The following is a 22,440-nucleotide window of genomic DNA, read 5'->3' as shown; positions in this document are numbered from 1 at the left end:
CTAATCCTAATGCGACTCTAATTTTACAGCAATAATGTACATTTGTAGGTCAGTTTAGTTGGACCCGTTCCTTTGACATGTTCCAATTGTCAGTTTCCTTCCTCATCAACACTTGCCGCAGATAGGTCAGTTAGCTGCGTTAGACCTGTTTCAATTGTCAGCTTCAATCTTTTTCAACAGTAACTTGTTTGGATTATTGTTAATTACACGTTGTATTGTATTATATATTTAAATACAATATTTTAATTGTTACGTAATATTATTGTACCTTATCGTTTATATTTATAATTAGTAAATTACGAAAAGATCAATTTTATGTAACAATCAATTTGAGTGATGGTATAAGTACCTTCAACTTATGCCCAAAACTCAAAAAGACACACTTATACTATATAAAATCATAGTATCTCCACTAGTTATTTTATATATAATTTTCTATTCCTTTTCGATCTACATAACATTAGCTTAAAGAAAAATGTCAACACGTGTTTGGCCTATTAGATAGTGTCACATACGCCAAAAATGAATAAAAAATTATTTATAAAATAAGTTCATGACGATAAATATGTCTTTGAGTTTTGGAACATAAATGGAGAACTTGTTTATTGCATAATATATCCAATCATTATATTAATTTAAGCAATATAATATTATATGATATATTATGAAATAATACTATAATTATTCAAACAAATGATATTTGTTATTATGTACGTATAAGTTGATTAAATTTGAATTTGTGTCGAAAAATTGAGGAACGCCTCTCTCTTTTTCTGTCCGCCACGCCAGCAGAACAAATCTGACATCTCTCTGACCTTGAGAGAGAAAAGAGAAGAGAAGAGAGAGAGAAAGAAGCAGATGAAAGCAATGGAATTTTGTGTTTTGATTCGTAGTTTCTTCTTCCTCAGGAGAGGAACATAGCATATAGTGGGGGAAATGGGGAGGTGAGTTCCTGTTGAAGCCGCAGGCTGCACAGGAACAAAAGAGAACAAATAAAAAAGACTCCCAAAAAACTGAAACTTTTCTTTGTGCAGATATAAACTCATCTTTTATCTGTCGGTTCATGAATTGGGGGTTTTCTCATTTCCTCATAGTTGAATTTATTTGGGTTCAAAATTGAATTTTGAACCATTTTTGGGAAAAAGAAGGAGAATTGGGTATTTAGCTAAATTGGGAAAAGAGGTTTCTGAATTGGTTTCTTGATTTTCTGTGGCTTTTATTGATTGGAGTTGGATTTCGAGCTGTCCTCACTCATGAAAAATTTATATGACTGGTGTTTGTGAACTGTTTCATTTCCAGTTTTGACTTTTTGGTAAATTTACTTTGGAAGTTGATCAGTTCTTTGAAGTGAATTGAGTGTTCATTTAGGTTGATTAGAAAGGTTGGGTGGTTGGATGTTAGTGTATTAGGTTTGCATCTTCTTGAATCATAGTTGTCTTGAAAGATGGCTTCAGGTATGGGGCTTGATGAAGACAATGGTGAAACTAAAGGAGGCATGTGGGATTTAGACCAAAAGATTGATCAGCCTATGGATGAAGAGGCAGGAAGACTAAGAAATATGTATAGAGAAAAGGTAAGATGTAGCTTTTCTTCTAGTTTACTTGATTGATGCACTTTTACTCTTTTCTGCTTGCTTTGATGTTTTTCTTTTATTCAGGGGACTAATTTGTTATATGTGATTGAATAGTCTATTGTATCTTCTGATTCATCTTGATGTTGGTTGAGTTACTCTTTTGATCCTAGCATGTTTCTCGATTCATGTCATGTGGAAGGCTGTTTTTCTTCTCCTTGTCGCCCTTTGGGTGGGGGGTAGGGTGGCTGGGTGGAGGAAGATAATTTTTCATGCTGAAGACTTGTTGACTTCATGTTTATGAATTCAAAAGTAGATGATGTCTTATTGGTGAGCAATTGACAAATATTGAGTTTGGTACCTAGATGCAGATGTCCTAAAGTCCTGTTTTTACTTATTATATGAGTTTATGATTCCATTATTGTGAGTATTTGGTTGATTACGGAATGGAGTAAATTATGAGTTCATTTTTTGTTGTGATCACTCATTCTCCCAGTGTGCTGATTCAGTTGTCTTAATTCAGACTTTCTCGTCATTGTTGCTTCTGCGGCTTGCTTTTCAGAGTCTGGGAGTGGTTTATGGAGACTTGGGAACGTCTCCTTTGTATGTGTTCTACAATACATTTCCCCATGGAATCGATGATACAGAGGATGTCATTGGCGCACTTTCACTAATTATATATTCCCTCACACTTATCCCTCTCCTCAAATATGTTTTCATAGTTTGTAGAGCAAACGACAATGGCCAAGGTAAGCTGTTCCGGAGTTGTAGTCACTCATCTGATTTAGTTGATGATTCTGTATTATGCATTTCTCATGGTTTTTAAGTTTTGCATGCCGTCATGCTGAGCTGCTTTCCTGTATGAAATGTTTATTCCACTGATAGCTGTAACTTTCAAGAGAAATGTTGCTAAGACATTGTTGAAACAGGATATAACTGGCTTATCTTGATTAGGCACTTTTTTATTGGCTGGACATCTTGGGTCTTTTTGCTCCGTTGTCCAGTTAATGCAGTTTCAAGACTAGTTAAGTTGGAGAGAACCCTTCAATTCAATCTTAAACTGACGTAGCAGTGCAGCAGTGAAAGTTGGGTTGAAGCAGTCAAAAGGATTTGTATGCATGTTTGTGTGTCTGTCTATGTGAGAGATAGAGATATAGGGATGACCATGTTATACTTTTTGGGCAAGATTTGACCTTGTTATTGTCTGTTTCTAAAAATCTCCATTTACAGAGACTTCTTCTCCTCGCCCTTGAAAATCTCGACTTCTCCGCTGTTTCAGAAGAAAAAGAAAAAAAGTGAACGCGGCAAGGATAAAAGAAGTTGCAGAAGTTGAGAATGTCGAAATGATTAAAGGGTGAATGAAAATTTTAGATTGTATTGCAATTTGAGAAAAGCTTGTTGGATAATACTGTAAGATATATAGTTGTTTGCTAAGTATATCTTAGTTTCACCTGGATATGCAGTTACTATATGTTGAATTTAAAGATCATTTTGCCTATCAATTGAAGTTAATTATTTACTGCAATAAACCAATTGCTCTAATGTTGACAATGTTAGAAGGACTTTGTATTTGCATGCACTCATTTGATATTGGTATTTAGTTAACTTAATTTCCTTTTTTCTCATGTACTTTATATTTTTCATAAATCAACTCCCAACTGTAGAGCAACATGAAAGATATGTTCTCTAATAATGCATGAAAAGTTAAAGATGATAAAAATTGGGTTTTGTCTTTTCAGGTGGGACTTTTGCTCTTTATTCTTTGTTATGTCGCCATGCTAAGATAAAGACAATTCCCAACCAACACCGGACAGATGAAGAGCTTACAACTTATAGTCGCAGCACATTCCATGAGCACTCATTTGCTGCAAAAACAAAAAGATGGTTGGAGGCATATCCATTCAGGAAGACCTCGCTTCTTATTCTTGTAGTTATAGGCACTTGCACGGTAATAGGTGATGGAATTCTTACTCCGGCTATATCAGGTACTTGTTTGAAGCTTGTCTTTTACTTGTCGTCTACTGGATTGACAGAAGTTCATTATTCTAGTTTATGGTGAAAAAATTTACAATCGGTAGGATATGATGCAACCTGAATGACCTAAATCCATCAAGGACTAGTTTAACCCTCGATAAAAATGCACAACCTAGTAGAGACAACACCTCGTATAGCCTATGATGGATAACTTAAGGTGGTACTGTTCATTAGTAATTCTGATCAAAAAAGAGAGTTTAATCCGATTGAATTCCACAATTATAATTTTTCGAGGAAGTAACATATTCCAGTATGTCATATGAATCTTCAGCACAAAGATTGTGCTGAAAGCCAAAAGGTGTTTACAACAAAAACCAAGATACAATCCTTACTCTTCTTACAAGGAATCTAAAACCTTTAGAAATAGAATCTAGATCATTAATATATTTAGCTTCACACCAAAAACAAAAAAGGAGAATGCAGTTCTTCTTGATCTTCTGAATAGTACTAGCTGTATTTTCAAAGCATCTGAAGTTTCTATCCTTCCAGACAGTCCATCAAATAGCTGCTGGGCCAATATTCCATCTGGCTTTGTTGGTAGTAATTTTCCCCCTCCATCATTTCAACATGATAGAAAGTCCATTGTTCATCCTGGCATTGCCCATCTAATACCCTTTTTCCTCAGATGACTAGTCACTTTGCAATATAGGAATGGATGGTTGATTGTCTCAGCCTCTTTGCCACTAAAGTAGCACTTTGAATAAATTGATATACCCCTTTTCCTCATATTGTCCTGGTTTAGAGCAGCTTCTTTCACTACCAGCCAAATAAAGCATGCCACTTTATATTACTCTCCATATATGTTTCCTGCCAATGCCACTATTAGAAACAGAAGTAAATGTTTCGTAGTACTGAGATCAAGACACTTAAGTCCTTTTAGAAACGAATGACTTGATTCAGAGTACGAAATTAATCTATTTTGTGTTTGTTCTCAATTCATAATACACTTTTTAATTCTTTAAGAAATAAAATTTATGCATTTGGAAATTACTGAAAAGAGACTTTTATAATAATAACAATAATAATAATAATAATAATAATAATAATAATAATAATAATAATAATAAATAATAATAATAATAATAATAATAATAATAAGGGAGAAGTGTTGAAAACACCCCTAAACTCGGTTTTCTATTAAGAGACCCATACTCCTACAAGAGTTTGAGACCACTTGCAATTTCACGTAGTAGATCAAAGGTGTATCTAAGTTTAGTTAGTCAAGTAGAGGGGTGTTTTTAAGGTTGTCAATAGTTTGGGGATGAAAATGATAATTATGCCAAGTTCAGGGGTGTTTTCAATACTATTCTCTATGATAAAACATTTTAGTCAAAAGGAAAATGGTTTAGTTCTGGTGTGTGTGATAGAGAGTATGAGAAAGCTTATGAAGATTTATTCTCTATATTTTGGTTTTTTATGGTTCTGTTAGTTTTTATGTTTTAAGTTTGTGATGAAGAACTTATTTTGGAAAAATATTCTCAGTTCTTTCAGCTTCTGGTGGGATCAAGGTGGACCATCCAAAGATGAGTAATGGTACAATCTACTTATTTGTTAACACCACTTTTTTTCCTATGTTGATTCATCTTCTTAACTGCTTCTGTTTTAATCATTTACCACGACTTTAATATCCATCCTTTGATGCAGATGTTGTAGTGATTGTTGCTGTCATTATATTAGTTGGTCTATTTAGCGTACAACACTACGGAACAGACAGGGTTGGTTGGCTGTTTGCTCCAGTTGTGCTGCTTTGGTTTCTTTTAGTAGGAGGTATTGGCATCTTCAATATCTGGAAATATGATAGCTCTGTTGTGAGGGCCTTTTCTCCTGTGTACATATATAGATACTTTAGGAGGAGAAAGAAAGACGGTTGGACATCCCTGGGAGGAATAATGCTCAGCATCACAGGTTTTTTCCTCTTCACAAACATCTCTTCGAATTGTCACATCTCAATAGTTAAATGGTTTAGAATGACTGTTTGAATTCTGATAGTTCCTTGTTGACTACTTCAGGAACAGAGGCACTTTTTGCTGATCTTGCTAATTTTCCAGTGTCAGCAATACAGCTTGCTTTCACAGTCATTGTTTTCCCTTGCCTTCTTTTAACATATATGGGGCAAGCAGCATACCTCATGCAAAATAAGGAACATGTTGTCGATGCATTCTACCGTTCTATTCCAGGCATGTTTTGCTCTCTTAACTTGAATATATGTTGTTATATCTATTGGTTTTGGTCCGTTGATGTCAAAATCGATTAGTAGTGTGAATTCTAATGAGTTCTTTGTCAAAAGACCTTAGAGTATGTTTCCATCGACAGCTGTCAGTTCCCATCAAAATTCCCTGTCCCTAGTTTTCTGAACTTTTTTCCTGATATGTCCGTAACTTATCTGAATTTTGTCATTAGAGAGCATTGTGAATTAGAAGAAGTAAAGAAAAAGTATGTCGACTCTGGTCACAAAGTGAAACAGCTAAATGGACTTGTTGCAAGTTAAGGCTGTGTTGGTAGACCGGTTTAGAAAAGGAGAACCCAAGACCAAATTTTGTCCAATGAATATTTTCCAGTTTCTCTAAAATATTCCTTTACAGAAAGCGGTACTCTTGAATCATACACTGAATACTAATGAAGCTAAAAACCCTTTCTCCTACAAATGATAAATTAAGAGAGACACTCTTAAGGTGCTGTGCTTTTCTTTTAACATTACCAGTTTCAAAAAAAAATCTTAAGGTGCTGTGCCCTTCGGACCAAAAAATGCAACCTTGCTCGAGTTATACTTGAAGATACTGCAGTGTGCCTGCTCCACTAGACTTTGCCTTTGAAAGTTAGTTTTACTTGTTAGATTGCACTCCTTGTTTTCATTGTAATGGATACTAGATTCTCTTTATAAGTCAAAATACTTTTGTTGATGTCACATCAAGACTTATATTGTGTGTAGATTAAGCTTTCAAAAAAATCCATCCAAATCTGTATAACATGTGGATTATATTCCATGTTTTCACTGTAAAGGAAACTAGATTCTTTTTGTAAGTCGAGGTGCTTTTGTTGACGTCTCCTCAAGGTTTATGTTGAGTGTTGATTAAGCTTTCAAAGAAATCCACCCCACTGATCTGTATAACATGGAGTATCCTTTCTATTACAGATGGAATAAAGAAGAGATAGTTACTCTCCCCATTGGACTTCCACTTCCTTCAAAACACTTCTGTTCCTTTCTCCCATTTTCAGCCAAAAATGCAGAAACATGATACGTTCCAGTTTCCACAACACATTTTTTCTTGCTTCATATCTCAATCTCCAAGTCACCAGTAATTTCCCACGGTTCTAGGTAGCACCCAGGCCACACCAAACATGGCATACACCTATGATAGTAACTCTGTAGCTAAGATACAGTAAAGCAATGTGTGATTGTATCTAACCCACTTCCCTTACAGAAGCAGTGCTAACTAACTATTATCATCCTCTTACTTCTCATATTGCCTGTCACAGGAGAGCACTTCCACGTGACAATTAGGTGAAGAAAGCTTATCTCTTGGGTACTCATGTCTTCCATATTTGTATCCACATAGGCCTCGAGTCCCTTCCTCGAACCCCCTTCCCCGTGATTAATACAATCATATAAAACTTAACCGAGAAGTTCTTTGATGATGACCTTTACCAAATGCTGTCTTCTTGTCCAGAGCAAGTATAACTGTAGATCTTCTTCTGGGAAAAGACATCCAAATCGTTCCAACTCATATGTTGATGGGTATTCTGAAAGATATTTCATTACACTTGACATCCATCTTTTCTAAGAAGATCTGCTTGTAGCCTCCTTGTTAGTTGTGCTAAAAAATAGATTATGAAAAATTTGTCTTTCCAAGTTGAGTTCCCACACCGAACATCAGAAAGTATTCCTTGGCCATTTCTGACCGTGGAGCTGATGGATCTATAGAACTCATTCCAATATTATAATCCAACCATTTTATCTAGTGATGTCTCAGACATTTGGGACCTGCTCTATTCCAGTAATTATGCCTCAATTCTACACTACCTTTTTTGTCATCAATGACTGCTCAAAGATTAAGGATAGTTGTCTGAATACTCTGGTACCCGATTTATACGTTAGTTTTTCAGTCTATAGAAGGGAGCATTTTGTTGCCCTTTTTTTAAAAACAGGGGTTAAAAGAAAATGGAAATTCTGTTACTAGTGAAACTGACACCAAATGCTTAAGTGTGAAGTTGTAATGTCTTTGACAGATCATCTCTTTGGTAATGCAGATAGCATATACTGGCCAGTTTTTATTGTTGCAACATTAGCTGCTATCGTTGCAAGTCAAGCAACAATCACCGCTACGTTTTCAATAATCAAGCAAGCTCTGGCACATGGCTGTTTCCCAAGAGTAAAGGTAGTACATACATCAAAGAAGTTCCTCGGCCAGATATACATTCCTGATATAAATTGGATCCTTATGGTTCTTTGCATCGCTGTGACTGCTGGATTCAGAAATCAAAGCCAAATTGGCAACGCATATGGTGAGTATGTATGTGGAATATAATATTTGCTTGATTTTGTTTAACGTTGCCTGATGGAAAATACATATAAATGTGATGTGGCTATTTGTGGTTTCTGAAACTGCTGCTTAAGGATATGTTAGAAGGACCTTTACGTGAGAGAACAGTAGAATGAGATTAGAGAGGAGTTTTCAGTAGCAATCGCGTTGTAACAGGGATCTGCCATGAGCACATACTTGTTTATCCTAATTATAGATGAATCAACCAATAGTATACAAAATTGGGTTTCATGGTGATGCTACTGAAGATGATATTATTGAAGAAAGTAGCGGGGAAGTCCAGCAAAACATCAATTGTCAAAAAGTAAAAACATAATATATGCTTAATAAGCATAGAGTTGTTCATTGGATTCTGGAGGAACTACTTCGTTAGGATTGGGGAGTTGCTGCTATACTTCTTTTCTCGTATGAATTTTAAAGACCCCCTTGCCTTATTCTCTACCCTGTCAAGCTCTGCCCTACCCAAATTTTGTCTTGTATAGAAAATGAAGCTGAGATGAGATAAGGTAGGATAGTGCTACCCTAAAGAAAAATACTTAGATATGTAGATTTAGTTTTGCATAAAAATGACCTGTTAAATGAAGATGTAACACGTAAAATTAACTAGGATGGCTGAAACAGAGTCCTGCATTTGGCATTAACCCCTGTGGAACACTTCGCTTGAAATTTTCATATTAATAGCATTTTCTTGAACAGGAACGGCAGTTGTGATAGTCATGTTGGTGACGACATTCCTCATGACCTTAATAATGCTACTAGTTTGGCGCTGCCATTGGATGCTTGTCCTCGTCTTCACCTTCTTATCTCTGGTGGTTGAATTTACCTACTTCTCGGCGGTGCTATTTAAGGTTGACCAGGGTGGTTGGGTTCCACTTGTGATCGCTGCAGCTTTTTTTGTCATCATGTATGTCTGGCATTACGGAACTGTGAAACGTTATGAATTCGAAATGCATAGCAAGGTATCAATGGCATGGATTCTTGGACTTGGCCCCAGCTTAGGACTTGTACGTGTCCCTGGGATAGGACTTGTCTACACTGAGCTAGCTAGTGGTGTGCCACATATCTTTTCTCACTTCATCACTAATCTGCCAGCAGTACATTCAGTTGTAGTATTTGTCTGCGTGAAGTATCTTCCAGTGTACACTGTTCCAGAAGACGAGAGGTTCCTCATGAAGCGCATAGGACCCAAGAGTTTTCACATGTTCCGTTGTGTTGCGAGGTATGGTTACAAGGACCTCCATAAGAAAGACGAGGAGTTTGAGAGGAAGCTATTTGATAACCTCTTCCTGTTTGTCCGGCTGGAGAATATGATGGAAGGTTGCTCTGACTCCGATGAATACAGCTTATACGGGCAGCAAACTCAGCATTCAGCAGATTACCTACTGCGAAGTAATGGCAACTCAACTACAGGAAATAATGACTACACATGTTCGACTGTGGACTCAATAATTCCTGTAAAGTCTCCTACTCAAGGGCACAACAACACAGTCACATCATCAGGCCGCGAGAGCAGCCAGGCAGAGGCGGATGAAATGGAATTCTTAAATCGATGTAGAGATACTGGGGTTGTACACATTCTTGGAAACACTGTAGTTAGAGCAAGGAGGGACTCTAGGTTCTACAAGAAAATTGCTATCGACTATATTTACGCGTTTCTTAGGAAAATATGCAGGGAAAATAGTGTAATCTTCAATGTCCCTCATGAGAGCCTAGTAAATGTTGGACAGATATTCTATGTATAATTTTGGTTTCAACAAAATGAATGAACTGATCATATCAAAGAATATTATCCATCTATATCATGAGATGTCTAGTTGTAACTTGAGCAGAAGTGATAATCTACTTCATTAACAATAGCAATAGCAACAATATAAGATTGCACATAATGTTTTGTTCAATGCTGCCTCATACCAAATTGTTATAAGATACACATAACAGTTTGTTCAAGAGAGAATGCAGAATGCTGCCTCATATCAAATAGTTATAACAAGTCACAGACATATATAATTGAAAGACTAAGCTAATTTAACCTTACAGAGACTCCTTTTTTTCATGTCGAAATTTTACTTCTGCCTTCATAGCAGCTGCCTTTGTCGAAGAAACCTTTTCAGCAATCAACTTGATCTGTTTCATTCGTTGATCCACCAGTTTCTGCAGCTGCTCCTCCACAATACTTTGATTGTCAGCCGTCTCTATGCTACTACTAGATTGACCATTCCGCGATTTGAACATCACAAATGACATCTCCTGATCGTGTTCAGTTGGTACATCAATCACTTGCTTCCCTGCACCCTCTGAATCTTTACCTAAAACTTCAGCCTTTACTCGGTGAGAAACAATTGCTTGGTATATCTCCATATATTTGTCAATTGGGGCCAACCGAAGATAGATAAGAATATCCCAACATTGCGTAAACTGTTTCTTGTTGATTTTCAAAGTTTTCCTCACATCTTCAACAGCACTCAGTGGTGGAGCATACTTGCACATGTAGCTTTTTTCCAATAGTTTTTCCTGCTTTAAATGTGATACAACTGATTCTAGGGATTGCTGGACTGGATCAAATACAAGCAAACGCTCAACATCAATGCATAATCGAACATGTTGTAGAGAATCCTCAGGCTCTTCAATCGTCAAGTCGTACACATTTTCAGACACTGCAACCCTGTTCAACACCTCAAGAAGAAAACGACCATAACCTTTACGTTGGTAAGGAGGCATAACCAGTATCTGCCCAAGTCGCATGCGTGTACTGCCAGGATAACGATAGAAACGATAAACAGCTGCAAAACCAAGCAACTTATCCGCCTGGACTAGGAGATAAATTTCCCATCCAGGATCAAGGACGTCAATAGGGTTGCTACCATCCACTAACAGTAGTACAAGCGGCACCAATCTACTATAAAGCTGCCCTACAGGCGAGCCAGCGATCCGGAATACCTCTACATCTGAACAGTTCGATTCAGTGCTACAGCCATTTTTTGAAACTTTATGCTGCAGTGTTTCAGCATTTGAGACAACAGACCGAACATACTGACTTTCAGTTGAAAATGTTTTCAGGAAGGCATCTTTTTCATCAACAAGACTCTCACCAAAAATATTCTCAAGAGCAGACTTTACGTTTGTAATCCCTCTACCACCATCTGATGAGCTTTCGAAAGAAATATCAGCATAAGCATGAAAGGATATCAAGCTAACCAAAATAGTGATTTTGAGACCCTGATACCCAAATATTCTGCCATCGTCTTCAAAAAATTGATTCAAGTCAATTGGTTCAAGACAGAAACTGTTTGGGGAGTCAACTTCCTCTGCGCTAGAAACAATGTATATAGTAATGCAGTCGTTAGCTTCAATTCCGGCATCGGTCTTAGAGAATCCGACGCGACGGCGCTTTTTGGGTTCGCTGATTGGATCGGAGGAGGAATGATGCTTCGTCCCCATTTGTGCTCGTTAGGGTTTTGCGAAATGTTCTGAATTTTTTTTTAAGTTTATAGCCCTTTTTATTGAACGGATCACAAAACCAGGCCCAAGAGGAACCCGACCCAACACTCTATATTTTATTGTTTTTACAAAAAAAAAAAAAAAAGTCAAAAATATTCTTAAATTATTCGAAATAGCTCATATATACCCCTTGAACTATATTTCGGCTCAAATATACCCTTCCCTTCAAAATATAGGGTTAAAAATATCCTTCTCATTAACAGGAAATACATATACATATGATATACCACCTAATTACCCTGTTTCCTTTATGGGTGAGAGAGGAAAATTAAGGAACACATATATCAGAAAAACGACAAATATTGTTGACCAAGGAAAACAATTCATACTAGTTGATTTAAATTCTCAGATCTCTTGCATCGTAAGAGTGGGTAAAAGTCTCACATTAATTAAAGGAATGGACGGGTGAACTTTTTTCTCATGAGCTAGTTTTTAGGTTGAGTTAGACCCATGTACCATAATAATAATGGTATCAGATCCAGGTCCATCCCTGTTTGGGCTTCTGGACCATGCTCCAGTTGGGTCTGGACATGAAGGGGATATTAGAGTAGGTAAAAGTCTCATATTGTTTGAAAATTGACAGAATTCTCCCCTCATAAGCTAGCTTTTAGACTTGAGTTAAACACATGTGTCATATCTTTACATGGATCTATGAGTTAAAATCCTTACCTTCTCAGAAACCTTATTAATGCTACATTCAATAGCTCGGGAGCCATACATGGAAGGGTTTCCCTAACACCACCAGTGATCAACATATTTCTCTTTATTTTTAAAAGTCCAAAGTCACCAACCTACAATAAATCGACATGACCTTGTTTTTTAGTTTTGCTTGATCCTACACAACATATTCTTTTTCATTTCTTGATGAAATTAATTTTCTGTCAATAGAAATTTGTTACTCATGATCATGATGAGTGAATAACAAAGTAAGTTAAGAAGGAAAGAATTTGCAGTTTAAAGGCACTCTTAAGGTCATTACATGATTTATTAATAAAAAAAGGCTGACCACATCGGTAGTTTCTTAAAATTGGCATTAATTTTTACTTAAACATCTCAACTATGCTTTATTTATTTTAGACACCTCATGTTGAGTCCCGTTGTGTCATTTTACACTTCTTACTGACTTGACATGTGTGTTTTGCACCCATTTTGAGCGCTTGAGGATTTTTTATTTTTGATTTTTTCTCTTTCTTCTTCTTCACTTTTTAGCCCTACCACTTAATTCCACCTTCCATCATGAAAATTAATGATAAAAAACCTTACAAAATATGAAAAAATAAAACAAAAAAATAATCACACTAATTTTAAAAGTGTTTATAAGAATAATTATTTTACAAATTATCACACTAATTTTGAAAGAGATGCTTTAGAACAAAACACACATTTTTTTCAAAAAAAAAATAGAAGTATGTCATATAAAATTTTCAAAATCATTTTTTTTTAAAAAAAAAACAAAACTAAAATCTAATGATTTTTGTAAAAAAAAAAAATTGGAAGAAGAACCAAGAAAATGGTTGTAGAGTTAGGGAGACAACAGGGACGTAAGGCAGATGGGGTAGCGGTGGGGTGGGGTGGTAGAAAATAGGTAATTCTATTTATTTATTTTTGCTGAAAAATTAGTTATTTTTTAATAATTCATTTTAAAATTATTATTTTTACATTCAAACGTCACATGTCAGCTTTTAATTAGTCATCATGTCATGTCATCTGCAAGTGTGTTATAATTTTAGCTGATTGATAAAAAAAGGTGTCAAAATGACATAGCGGACCCCTACTTGAGGTGTTCAAAATAAAAAATACCTACTTGAAGTGTCTAAGTGAAAATTGATGCCAAATTTAACATGTTGCCAATGAGTTCGGCCTAAAAAGAAAGGTGCTCCTAGATATGTTGATATATCAGCTAGTGATTACAATTCATCAGACCTTTTTTTCCTTCTAAAATATTAACTAAAAACCATTATATACTTGTACACACCTATCCTTACAAAGCAAAACATGTCTGACAGAATCATTCAACATGAATTCTGTTTATGTTGCAAGAGTTCTGTTATATGTCAAACTTATTGTCATATAAGTTTACGGGGGCTTAAGTCCACAATACCTCCACTGAGTTTGGATCAAAACCTTCCATAGAGAGATCGATGAGTGGAAAATCAGTATATTCTGAATTTATATACTCATAGAATGTAGTGATAAGAGGATATGCATTATGAAAAGACATCAAAATTATAATACCTTGTAAAATTATGTAATCACTAAAATATAAACTCATGCTCATATCAAGTAAATATAGTGTGAAGCAATAACATTACATTAAAATATACAAAAAAAAACTAAGAAATACGAAAAAGTCACCGAATGAACTTATATGGTGTCAAAAGAAACAACAAAATTAGTTGTGTACATCATAAATCAATTGGAAAAAAAAAAAGAAGAAGAAGCAATAGTCAAACCAACAAAAGAAATTTTTTTGACAATTTTGTTTCTTTCTTGAATTCCCAAAAATTGTGATACATTCTTTGCAAACACTTTATATGAATTTTTATAAACATATCGCTACAATGCAATTAAATTGAAAGCACAAAAGGTAGAACAATTTTTAAGAATATCAAATACATTATGTAGTATTTTCATAAGCGTAGACAAAAATTTAGCTACATTATTATAATGTGTTACTCTATAAAGTACTTCTTTATCTTTATTTTGGTAAGTTATTATTCAAAAATTTCAATAAGAATAGATGAAAAGACTTTTCTACAATATTAATTATTCATTGCATTATAAAGTACCATTTACTTTCTTGTAAAAATGCAAATTAAAAAATATGTATTTGCAAATCATAATTTTTTTGCACCATTGAATCAATAAAATTTTGGTATAACCATATAGATATACTCATAAAAAATTGATGTACATGTACTCCTAATTCTAACTTTTTAACTTAATGATTTTTTTACTCACCCTTTAATGTAGCTTAACTCTTATAACAAATTAGATTTTGAAAACGTGCGTTGTCATGTTTGTCCCTTGTAATTACTACAAAATGTATGCATACTTAAAAAATTGAATTTCAGAATAGAAAATATATTTGTATTGCACGCTATTTAGTATAAATATTCGTAAATTATTTAAATACAATTACAATATGTATAAATAGTTATTCATAAAATTAAGTAATCAAAAGAGAAAGAGTGTAATACCAAATTAGTTAATGAATTCGAAAATAAAATGAAATAGAGTAGACTAAAAATAATAAAATAGCTAATAAATTCTAAAACTTTTAAATAACAAAAATTAAAGAGAGAAATAGTTCTAGTTTATAAGAATAGAGGAACTTCCTCAATAACTAACAAAAACATAAACAGATCTATCTCTTTTTTTATTGCATATGTGATGAACAATTACATTCATCAACAATTATCCATCAATAATTATACATTAGAATAACAAAGCGTATGCATCAATAAAAAGTAATTGTGTTGAACAATGTGTCAATGTAATTATATCCACCAATAATCATTCATCAACAGTTATACATCGGAATAACTAAGTGTATGCATTAATATAAAGTGATTTTGAAGATAATTTTTTGGTATTTATAATTACAACTTTGAAATTGTAAAAGTCATTTAAAAATTGATAATATACATCAACGCCTATGAGAATTAGATTGTTTAAAGTTGGAATATGTAAAGTTTCTTACTAAAATCTAAATATGTGTATGTATGGTAATTCAAAGGACATTTTTGTTCTTTAATGTTAAAGGATATTTCGAATATAATTTACTATCTTTTGTTGTTACGAAACACTTCATCTACTGAACTCTATTTTAGAATAAAAAATAAATTAAACATTTCTTTAATTAATCCTACCTAGAAACATGATGGGTTAATACCATATAAGTATTATTTAAGTAATATTTTATTAATTATTTCATTAATAATATTTAAATTAGTAAAAGCGTAGAATCATAATCCTATTTTAAAGTTAAAATCTTCTTACTTATAATAAAATAATAATAATTTCTGGACTCGTCCTCCGCTTGTGTACCTATATCAATCAATACACATTTTTTAAAAAAAGTATAAAGATTATTAATAATATTTTTTTATGTTAAAAAATTAAAAAGAGTATATACTCCTTAAAATGAGTATAAAAAATCTATGAAATTTTTATCAAAATACTTTTTTTTCTAGATAGAATAAATGAAATAATAAGTTCTAAATTTAATCAATAAAAACATAAAGTTGCAGAATATAAAAATATTTAGCAATACCATTTTTCTTCTTCAACGCTTCCTCTTCTTTCGTTAATAGGAGTACTTATTTACTAATATAAAATCACACCATGATTTTATTTTCATCCAAGTAGTAAATCATTTATAAATTCTAAAAAAACATATTAAATATAATGCATGCTAATTTTTGTAGATTTAATTATGAGAAGAAACTAATTATGTGAACTATTCAATTCTCTTATCCATTAACCTAGAGTGTTCACTACATGATAATCAACTTATTATAATAAACATAATCTTTAAAGAAGATTTGTACATCATACATGTAAATGAAAATTTTATTTTCTTTTTCATTGCCATTATTCAAGAAAAAATAGTCAATTTACCTTCTTTCAACCGAAAAATTGAATGACTAAGTAAAAATATGCAACATTGAAATAAAAAATAATACTTACCAAACAACAAATAAATGTCCATGAAGCCTTTAACCTTCTTGAAGAATGTATCAAATGCACTGAAATGATTAAATTCTAATTCAGATATATATATTCTCCGAGAATTTACCGTCAATAAAAAATTAACGAAACAACATACATATTCTTTCTCACACAAGTAGGTTTATTTTACCTCATGAATGTTGAACAAACTTTTTGTCCAAATGAAGAACTCTCTAGAATTATTTATCATCTGTTGTGTTAAAAACATAAATTTTCGATGAAAAGAATGAAACAAAACATGTAATATTAGTTTTTATCTATATACATATATGTCTAAAATTTATTGATCAAAAGAAAAATGAAAAATTTGAAGAAGAATTTTGTGAGATAAATTAACTCACATGCTATTGTCACGAGAAGACATCAAAATAATGTATTTTGTTGGAAAAATCATGTATATAATTTTATCAATGGAACTCTTCAAATTCTTTAACTTAAAATTAAATAAAAATTCTTTAACTTAAAATTAAGTAAGAGATGTTTTGAAATGTTTGAATGACTATTTATCTTTCATTATATCTTTATTATTTTAAAGTTTATTATCTAATTATTTATTAAAAATACTTTTACATTTTAAAAAATAGAAAAAATATTTAAGTGAAGGGTAAAATGATAATTCAACTTTGAGTTTAGGAGCTTCCTACTTATAATAATATATGATTAAGAATAAGAATTGTAATTGCGTAAAAATAAAAAAACCTAAAATCAAACGAGCATTCAACTAAAAAATTCGAGAATAGATCATGAAGTTAACATTAAAAAATATTTTCAAAACCCTAATTAAGAGGTATAAAAATTGTCACTACAATGAACTTAGTTGAATGGTGTACATACAATCGATATAAATTGATAACTATAGATTGTTTGTTCCTCGTATTATACAATAGAAAAACTCATAGTAATTAAACTAAATGATATTTTAAAAAATCACACTCAAATTTCTTATACTACATATAATCTGCTCAACTTATGAAAATTAGCTATGGTAATTTGATTATTTTATTTTCATACGATTTCAAATTTGCACAGGGCAAAGTTTAATCTTGAATTTAAACTTCACTTTCTTTACACCAATTAAAAGTGAATACCTACGATATTAAATATATTTTTAAATGTAAAAGACGTTATTACATATATGATTTTCTATTTTAGTTTTTTTTTTTAATTATAAACTAAATTATTAAAGTGAAGATTATTTCAAATTGAACAGTACAAGCACTTTCAGATAGTGCGATTTTTTTTTTTTTAAAAAAGGAAAAGGATCTGATATACCCCTCAACTTTGTCATTTGGAGCTGATATACCCCTCGTTACAAAAGTGGCTCATATATGCCCTTACCGTTATACAAACGGCTCAAATATACCCCTGTCGTTACAAAATGGCTCACATATACCCTTCATCTAACGGAAGTTATAAAATTAGTTTTAAATTTATATTTATTACTTCTAATTTTTTTAAATTTTTTTTATAGTGGTATATATGATTCTTCTATCAAAGTTCAAGGTATATTTTAATTTTTTTCATATATAAATTATTTTTTGACTTCTTTTATTATAATTATTTGAATTTCTTATTCTTATTTTGTTTTTTTTCTTTCATTCCTTAGTTTAAAGAATAAAAATTAAACTATTTTTTTGTGTGTATTGTAATTTAATTTCGTATTCGAAGAAAATTTTTGGTCATCTACAATAAGTTTTACAAAAATATTAGTGAAACATAAATAAATTTGATTATCAAAATAATAATTATAAATTAGTGATTGAGACAAAAAAAAATCAAAAAAATATGTTTGACGAGGATTAAATTTACTCATATGGGATTATATTTTTTAGAAAAAAATAATAAAAATTTAGATTAAAATTATTTTTTTTTCCATTTCCGTTAGAGGAAAAGGGTATATATGAGCCACTTTCATAACAAGGGGCATATCAGCTCTAAATGACAAAGTTGAGGGGTATGTCAAACTGTCACGACCTAAATCGGGCCGCGACTGGCACCCACACTTATCCTACTATGTGAGCGAACCAACCATTCTGAACCCCAACATTTTAAACATAATGAACAAAATACAATGCGGAAGACTTAAACTCATTAATGAAAATCAATTCAATAAACTTCTAAAGAAACTCAACAACTACTATTCCCTAAAATCTGGAAGTCATCATCACAAGAACATCTATCCTCAAATTACTAAAGCTAATAGTATCTAAGAAACTAAACATAAATAATAGCTAGTCTATGCCAGAACTTCAAGGCATCAAGACATGAAGAAGAAGATCCAGTCCAAGCTAGAAGCTTTAGCTCACCCTGAAATCTGGTGTGACGAAGACTGGCTAGAGTTGCGGTTGAGTTGAAGATGACGGTACGTTTGTTATACTTCACAATGAACAAAAAGAAAACATACAAGTAGGGGTCAGTACAAAACACAGGTACTGAGTAGATATCATCGGCCAACTCAAAATAGAAAATAGTATATATCAGATAATATCATAAAATCAACTATAATACTCAACATGCGGCATTTACAATTACCATAACCCTTGGTCGCAACACCAAGCTCATCAATGAGGACTCACGCCTCCCCATCATACTCATTTGGGAATTAGGTTCATTAAGTTGAGTATAAAAACATATTTCAAGATTCATTCTCTTTACTAATCCTGGTGTCGGAACGTGACACCCGATCCATATATACTATCCTGGTACCGGAACGTGGCACCCGATCCATATTCTATCCTGGTGTCGGAACGTGACACTCCGATCCTCATATACTATCCTGGTACCGGAACGTGGCACCCGATCCATATTCTATCCTGGTGTCGGAACGTGACATTCCGATCCTCATATACTATCCTGGTACCGAAACGTGGCACCCGATCCATATTCTATCCTGGTGTCGGAACGTGACACTCCAATTCTCATATACTATCCTGGTACCGGAACGTGGCACCCGATCCCCTAATCTCACTACTTTCGTTCATCAAACCTTCTTTCATACTAAGGCATCATCATTAACAAAGTAGATTATGGTTTCTTTTTCAAGATTTAGGATTCAATAGCTTCATCATACTTATTTTATCACAATTATATAATCACAACATGCAAACACATAATTAAGCATATAGAAGGGTTTACAACACTACCCAATACATATCATTCGCTATTAAGAGTTTACTACGAATAGTATAAAAACCATAACCTACCTCCACTGAAGATTAGTGATCAAGCAAGCAAATTCCCCAAAGCTTTGTGTTTTCCTCTTCTCGTTCGATCCTCTCTCTTTGTTCTTTCTATTTTCTTTATTCAAACCCTCTTTCTTTTACCCTAATTAGCATATAATTAAGAATAAAAGATGGCAATAATAACCCACTAATTTACTCAAGGTTACCTCTTTTAACCCCCAAGTAATTAGACTTATTAACATTAACCCACTAACTTTATAATTAAAGCCGGAATAGTCAAAAACGTCCCTTAAAACATTAAAGAAATCCGACTCCGCCTGGAATTACGCAGCCTGTGACGGCCCGTCGTGCCTGCGACGGTCCGTCCTGCTGCTCCATCACAGAGTTCAGAGACTCAATTCCCTTAAAGAGTCTGTGACGGTCCGTCGTGCCCACGACGGTCCGTCCTGCCATTCCGTTACGAAGTTCAGAGAGTCGATTTCAGTACCCAATTTTCAGAATTCTAAGTATTTTGGAACGAGACACCCTCGACGGTCCGTCGTGCCCATGACGGTCCGTCATGGATTCCGTCGTCTCAGCCAGTTTTTCCTGAAATAAAATCTGCTGCTCAAAACGACTAAACAGGTCGTTACACAAATCCCTTTTCCCTTTTAAAAAAAAAGGTACGAATTCTTAAATTAATTTAGTAGCACTTTTTGCTTGTACTTTCAAATGGTACGAATTCTTAAATTATAAAATTTATAGTATTATTTGCTAAATAAATTATTCATTACTTGACAACAGTTCAATTACATACTCCTAATAATTATTAACTTATAAATGAGTTATACATATAACATTACGTGTCAAACTTGATAGGAAAAAATAAATTTATCTATCTTTATAAACACAATTAAAAATATAATCTCAATCAATATTTATGATAATGCATGTGCATGTTTGATAATTTAAAAGTAAAATTAAAGAATTTTTATAAGCATGTTAGGGAAAAAAATAATTAAACTCCACATAAATATTGATATTACCGTGTGATAAACATGGATATTTGTATTAACTCAAAGCATGTATAATAATAGGGTATTTTATTATTGCTCATAACATTTTAATTTGGACTTTCATTGTAAATTTATTTATTCTTTTTTTTATGGTGTTTAACTATTATTATTGTTTGTATAATTTGTCAAAGCATATGTCACTATTTTTTTCTCTTGAAGTTATGACAAATTACCGAATTTCTTAGTTTTTTTCGATTAACATCTATATAATATGAAAAATATGTTAGTGGTATGTATTCGTTTAAAAGATTATTACCTTAATAAAATCTATTTTACGATTACGCAAAAAAAATCTTGTTAGAAAAAACAAGTTCTACAAATTTATGAATTTTTTGCATATATATATAGTGAATTGACTCAGTTTTATTTTTTTTATAGTAATCAATCTTCTGGTATCGAAGGAACCATCAATATTAAGTTTAAAGTGATGTAATCTTTGGATAAAAACATATTATTATTGAAACGATAGTATAATGAGAAGGTGAATTCAATAGTGTGAGATATAGTGAAAATAAGTTTAATAATATTGTTATGATTAATAAGTTCATATTCAGCTAAATATGCCAGATAACAAATGAGGAAAAAAAAACACTATGTTACTTTAAATTTTTTTAAGCTCAATAAAAATTATAGGTTTGAATTAAATTTAATTTTATATTTATTTACTTAATATCATGATTATTTTTATTATGTGGATATTCAAATGTATATAATTGCTTATGATATGTAATATGTAGTTGACTCTCTTACAAATATCAGTTATCATTCATTTATACATAATAATATACATATAAATAAATTTGAGTAGCAAAAAAATCTTTAAAAGGCTGACAAAGAAGATCAAACAATTTTAGAGTTAAACTAAATAAATCACTAATTTGTTATTTAATGCTATCAAATCGTTAGTTATTCAACACAAAAATTTATTTTAAACTAGTTATTTGCAGTTGATGTTTATTATATTTATTTTTTATTAACCACATTATAAATTTACTTAATTTGTAGTGTATTTGCTATGGAACTAAAATATTTTCTTTAAAAAAAAGGGGAAAAAGAAGATCGATACTTCTAAGCATTATTAAATCAAACAAATCACGAATTTGTTAGCTAATGATAGATATTAAAATATTATTTATTCAAAGCTTAATTAATTTTGCATAAGTTATTTCAGTAACATATTTTATGAATCATGTTATACTTATAATAATCTGCTTATATTTTCACTCCTAAATCAACAAAAATGTGGGTAGTTTATGATATCAAAAAAGACAATAACAAAAATACATGTTGTTTGTTTTTTTGAATTTCAAATAAACATTATTTAAGAATTGAACAATTTTTTTTTTAATTTATCGAATAATGTTCAAAGATATTTCATTTACTTCGTAAATATCAAAATATAAAAAAGCTCTTTAGATATGTAATGTCTAATTGACTCATTTCAAATAATGACTAAATATTTAATATACTTGTAAATAAATTTGATTCCAATTGAAAACATTTATTATTATTTGCCAAAATATATTCAAGTATATGACCGTATTACTAATAAACAAACTCAATTTAAGATATGTAACGTATAATTGACTTATTTTTAAAAGGAAAAAATATTTAATATACATATAAATAAATTAAATTTAAATTAAAGATAATTATTTTTATTTGCCAAAAAATATTCAAGGACATGACCACATTTACTCCATGCATATCAAAATATATATAAAAAAAATCTTTAAATATTTTATGTATATTTGACTAATTTCAAATAAGAACAAATTAACTGTCAACAAACATGTAATATACATATAAATAAATTTGATTTCAAT

General features: G+C 32.1%; 2 protein-coding genes across 2 annotated transcripts; one reads left to right on the top strand and one right to left on the bottom strand.

Annotated features, from left to right (window-relative positions):
• The first annotated feature begins 371 nt into the window (after positions 1-371).
• Positions 372-9,942, top strand: LOC101261576 (potassium transporter 11-like). The gene is made up of 8 exons (XM_004233204.5): positions 372-1,573; positions 2,094-2,319; positions 3,310-3,555; positions 5,087-5,137; positions 5,249-5,509; positions 5,614-5,781; positions 7,853-8,107; positions 8,842-9,942. Exons 1-8 carry the CDS (start codon positions 1,445-1,447, stop codon positions 9,885-9,887), a joined length of 2,382 nt encoding a protein of 793 aa, XP_004233252.2. The 5' UTR covers positions 372-1,444; the 3' UTR covers positions 9,888-9,942.
• A 91-nt stretch (positions 9,943-10,033) lies between these two features.
• On the bottom strand, positions 10,034-11,583 carry LOC101261878 (histone acetyltransferase type B catalytic subunit). The gene has a single exon (XM_004233205.5). It carries the CDS (start codon positions 11,581-11,583, stop codon positions 10,177-10,179), a length of 1,407 nt encoding a protein of 468 aa, XP_004233253.1. The 3' UTR covers positions 10,034-10,176.
• Between the last annotated feature and the right edge of the window lie 10,857 nt (positions 11,584-22,440).

Source organism: Solanum lycopersicum, chromosome 2 (assembly GCF_036512215.1).
Source record: "Solanum lycopersicum chromosome 2, SLM_r2.1".
Taxonomy (NCBI): domain Eukaryota; kingdom Viridiplantae; phylum Streptophyta; class Magnoliopsida; order Solanales; family Solanaceae; genus Solanum; species Solanum lycopersicum.
This window is presented reverse-complemented; position numbering and strand designations above follow the sequence as displayed.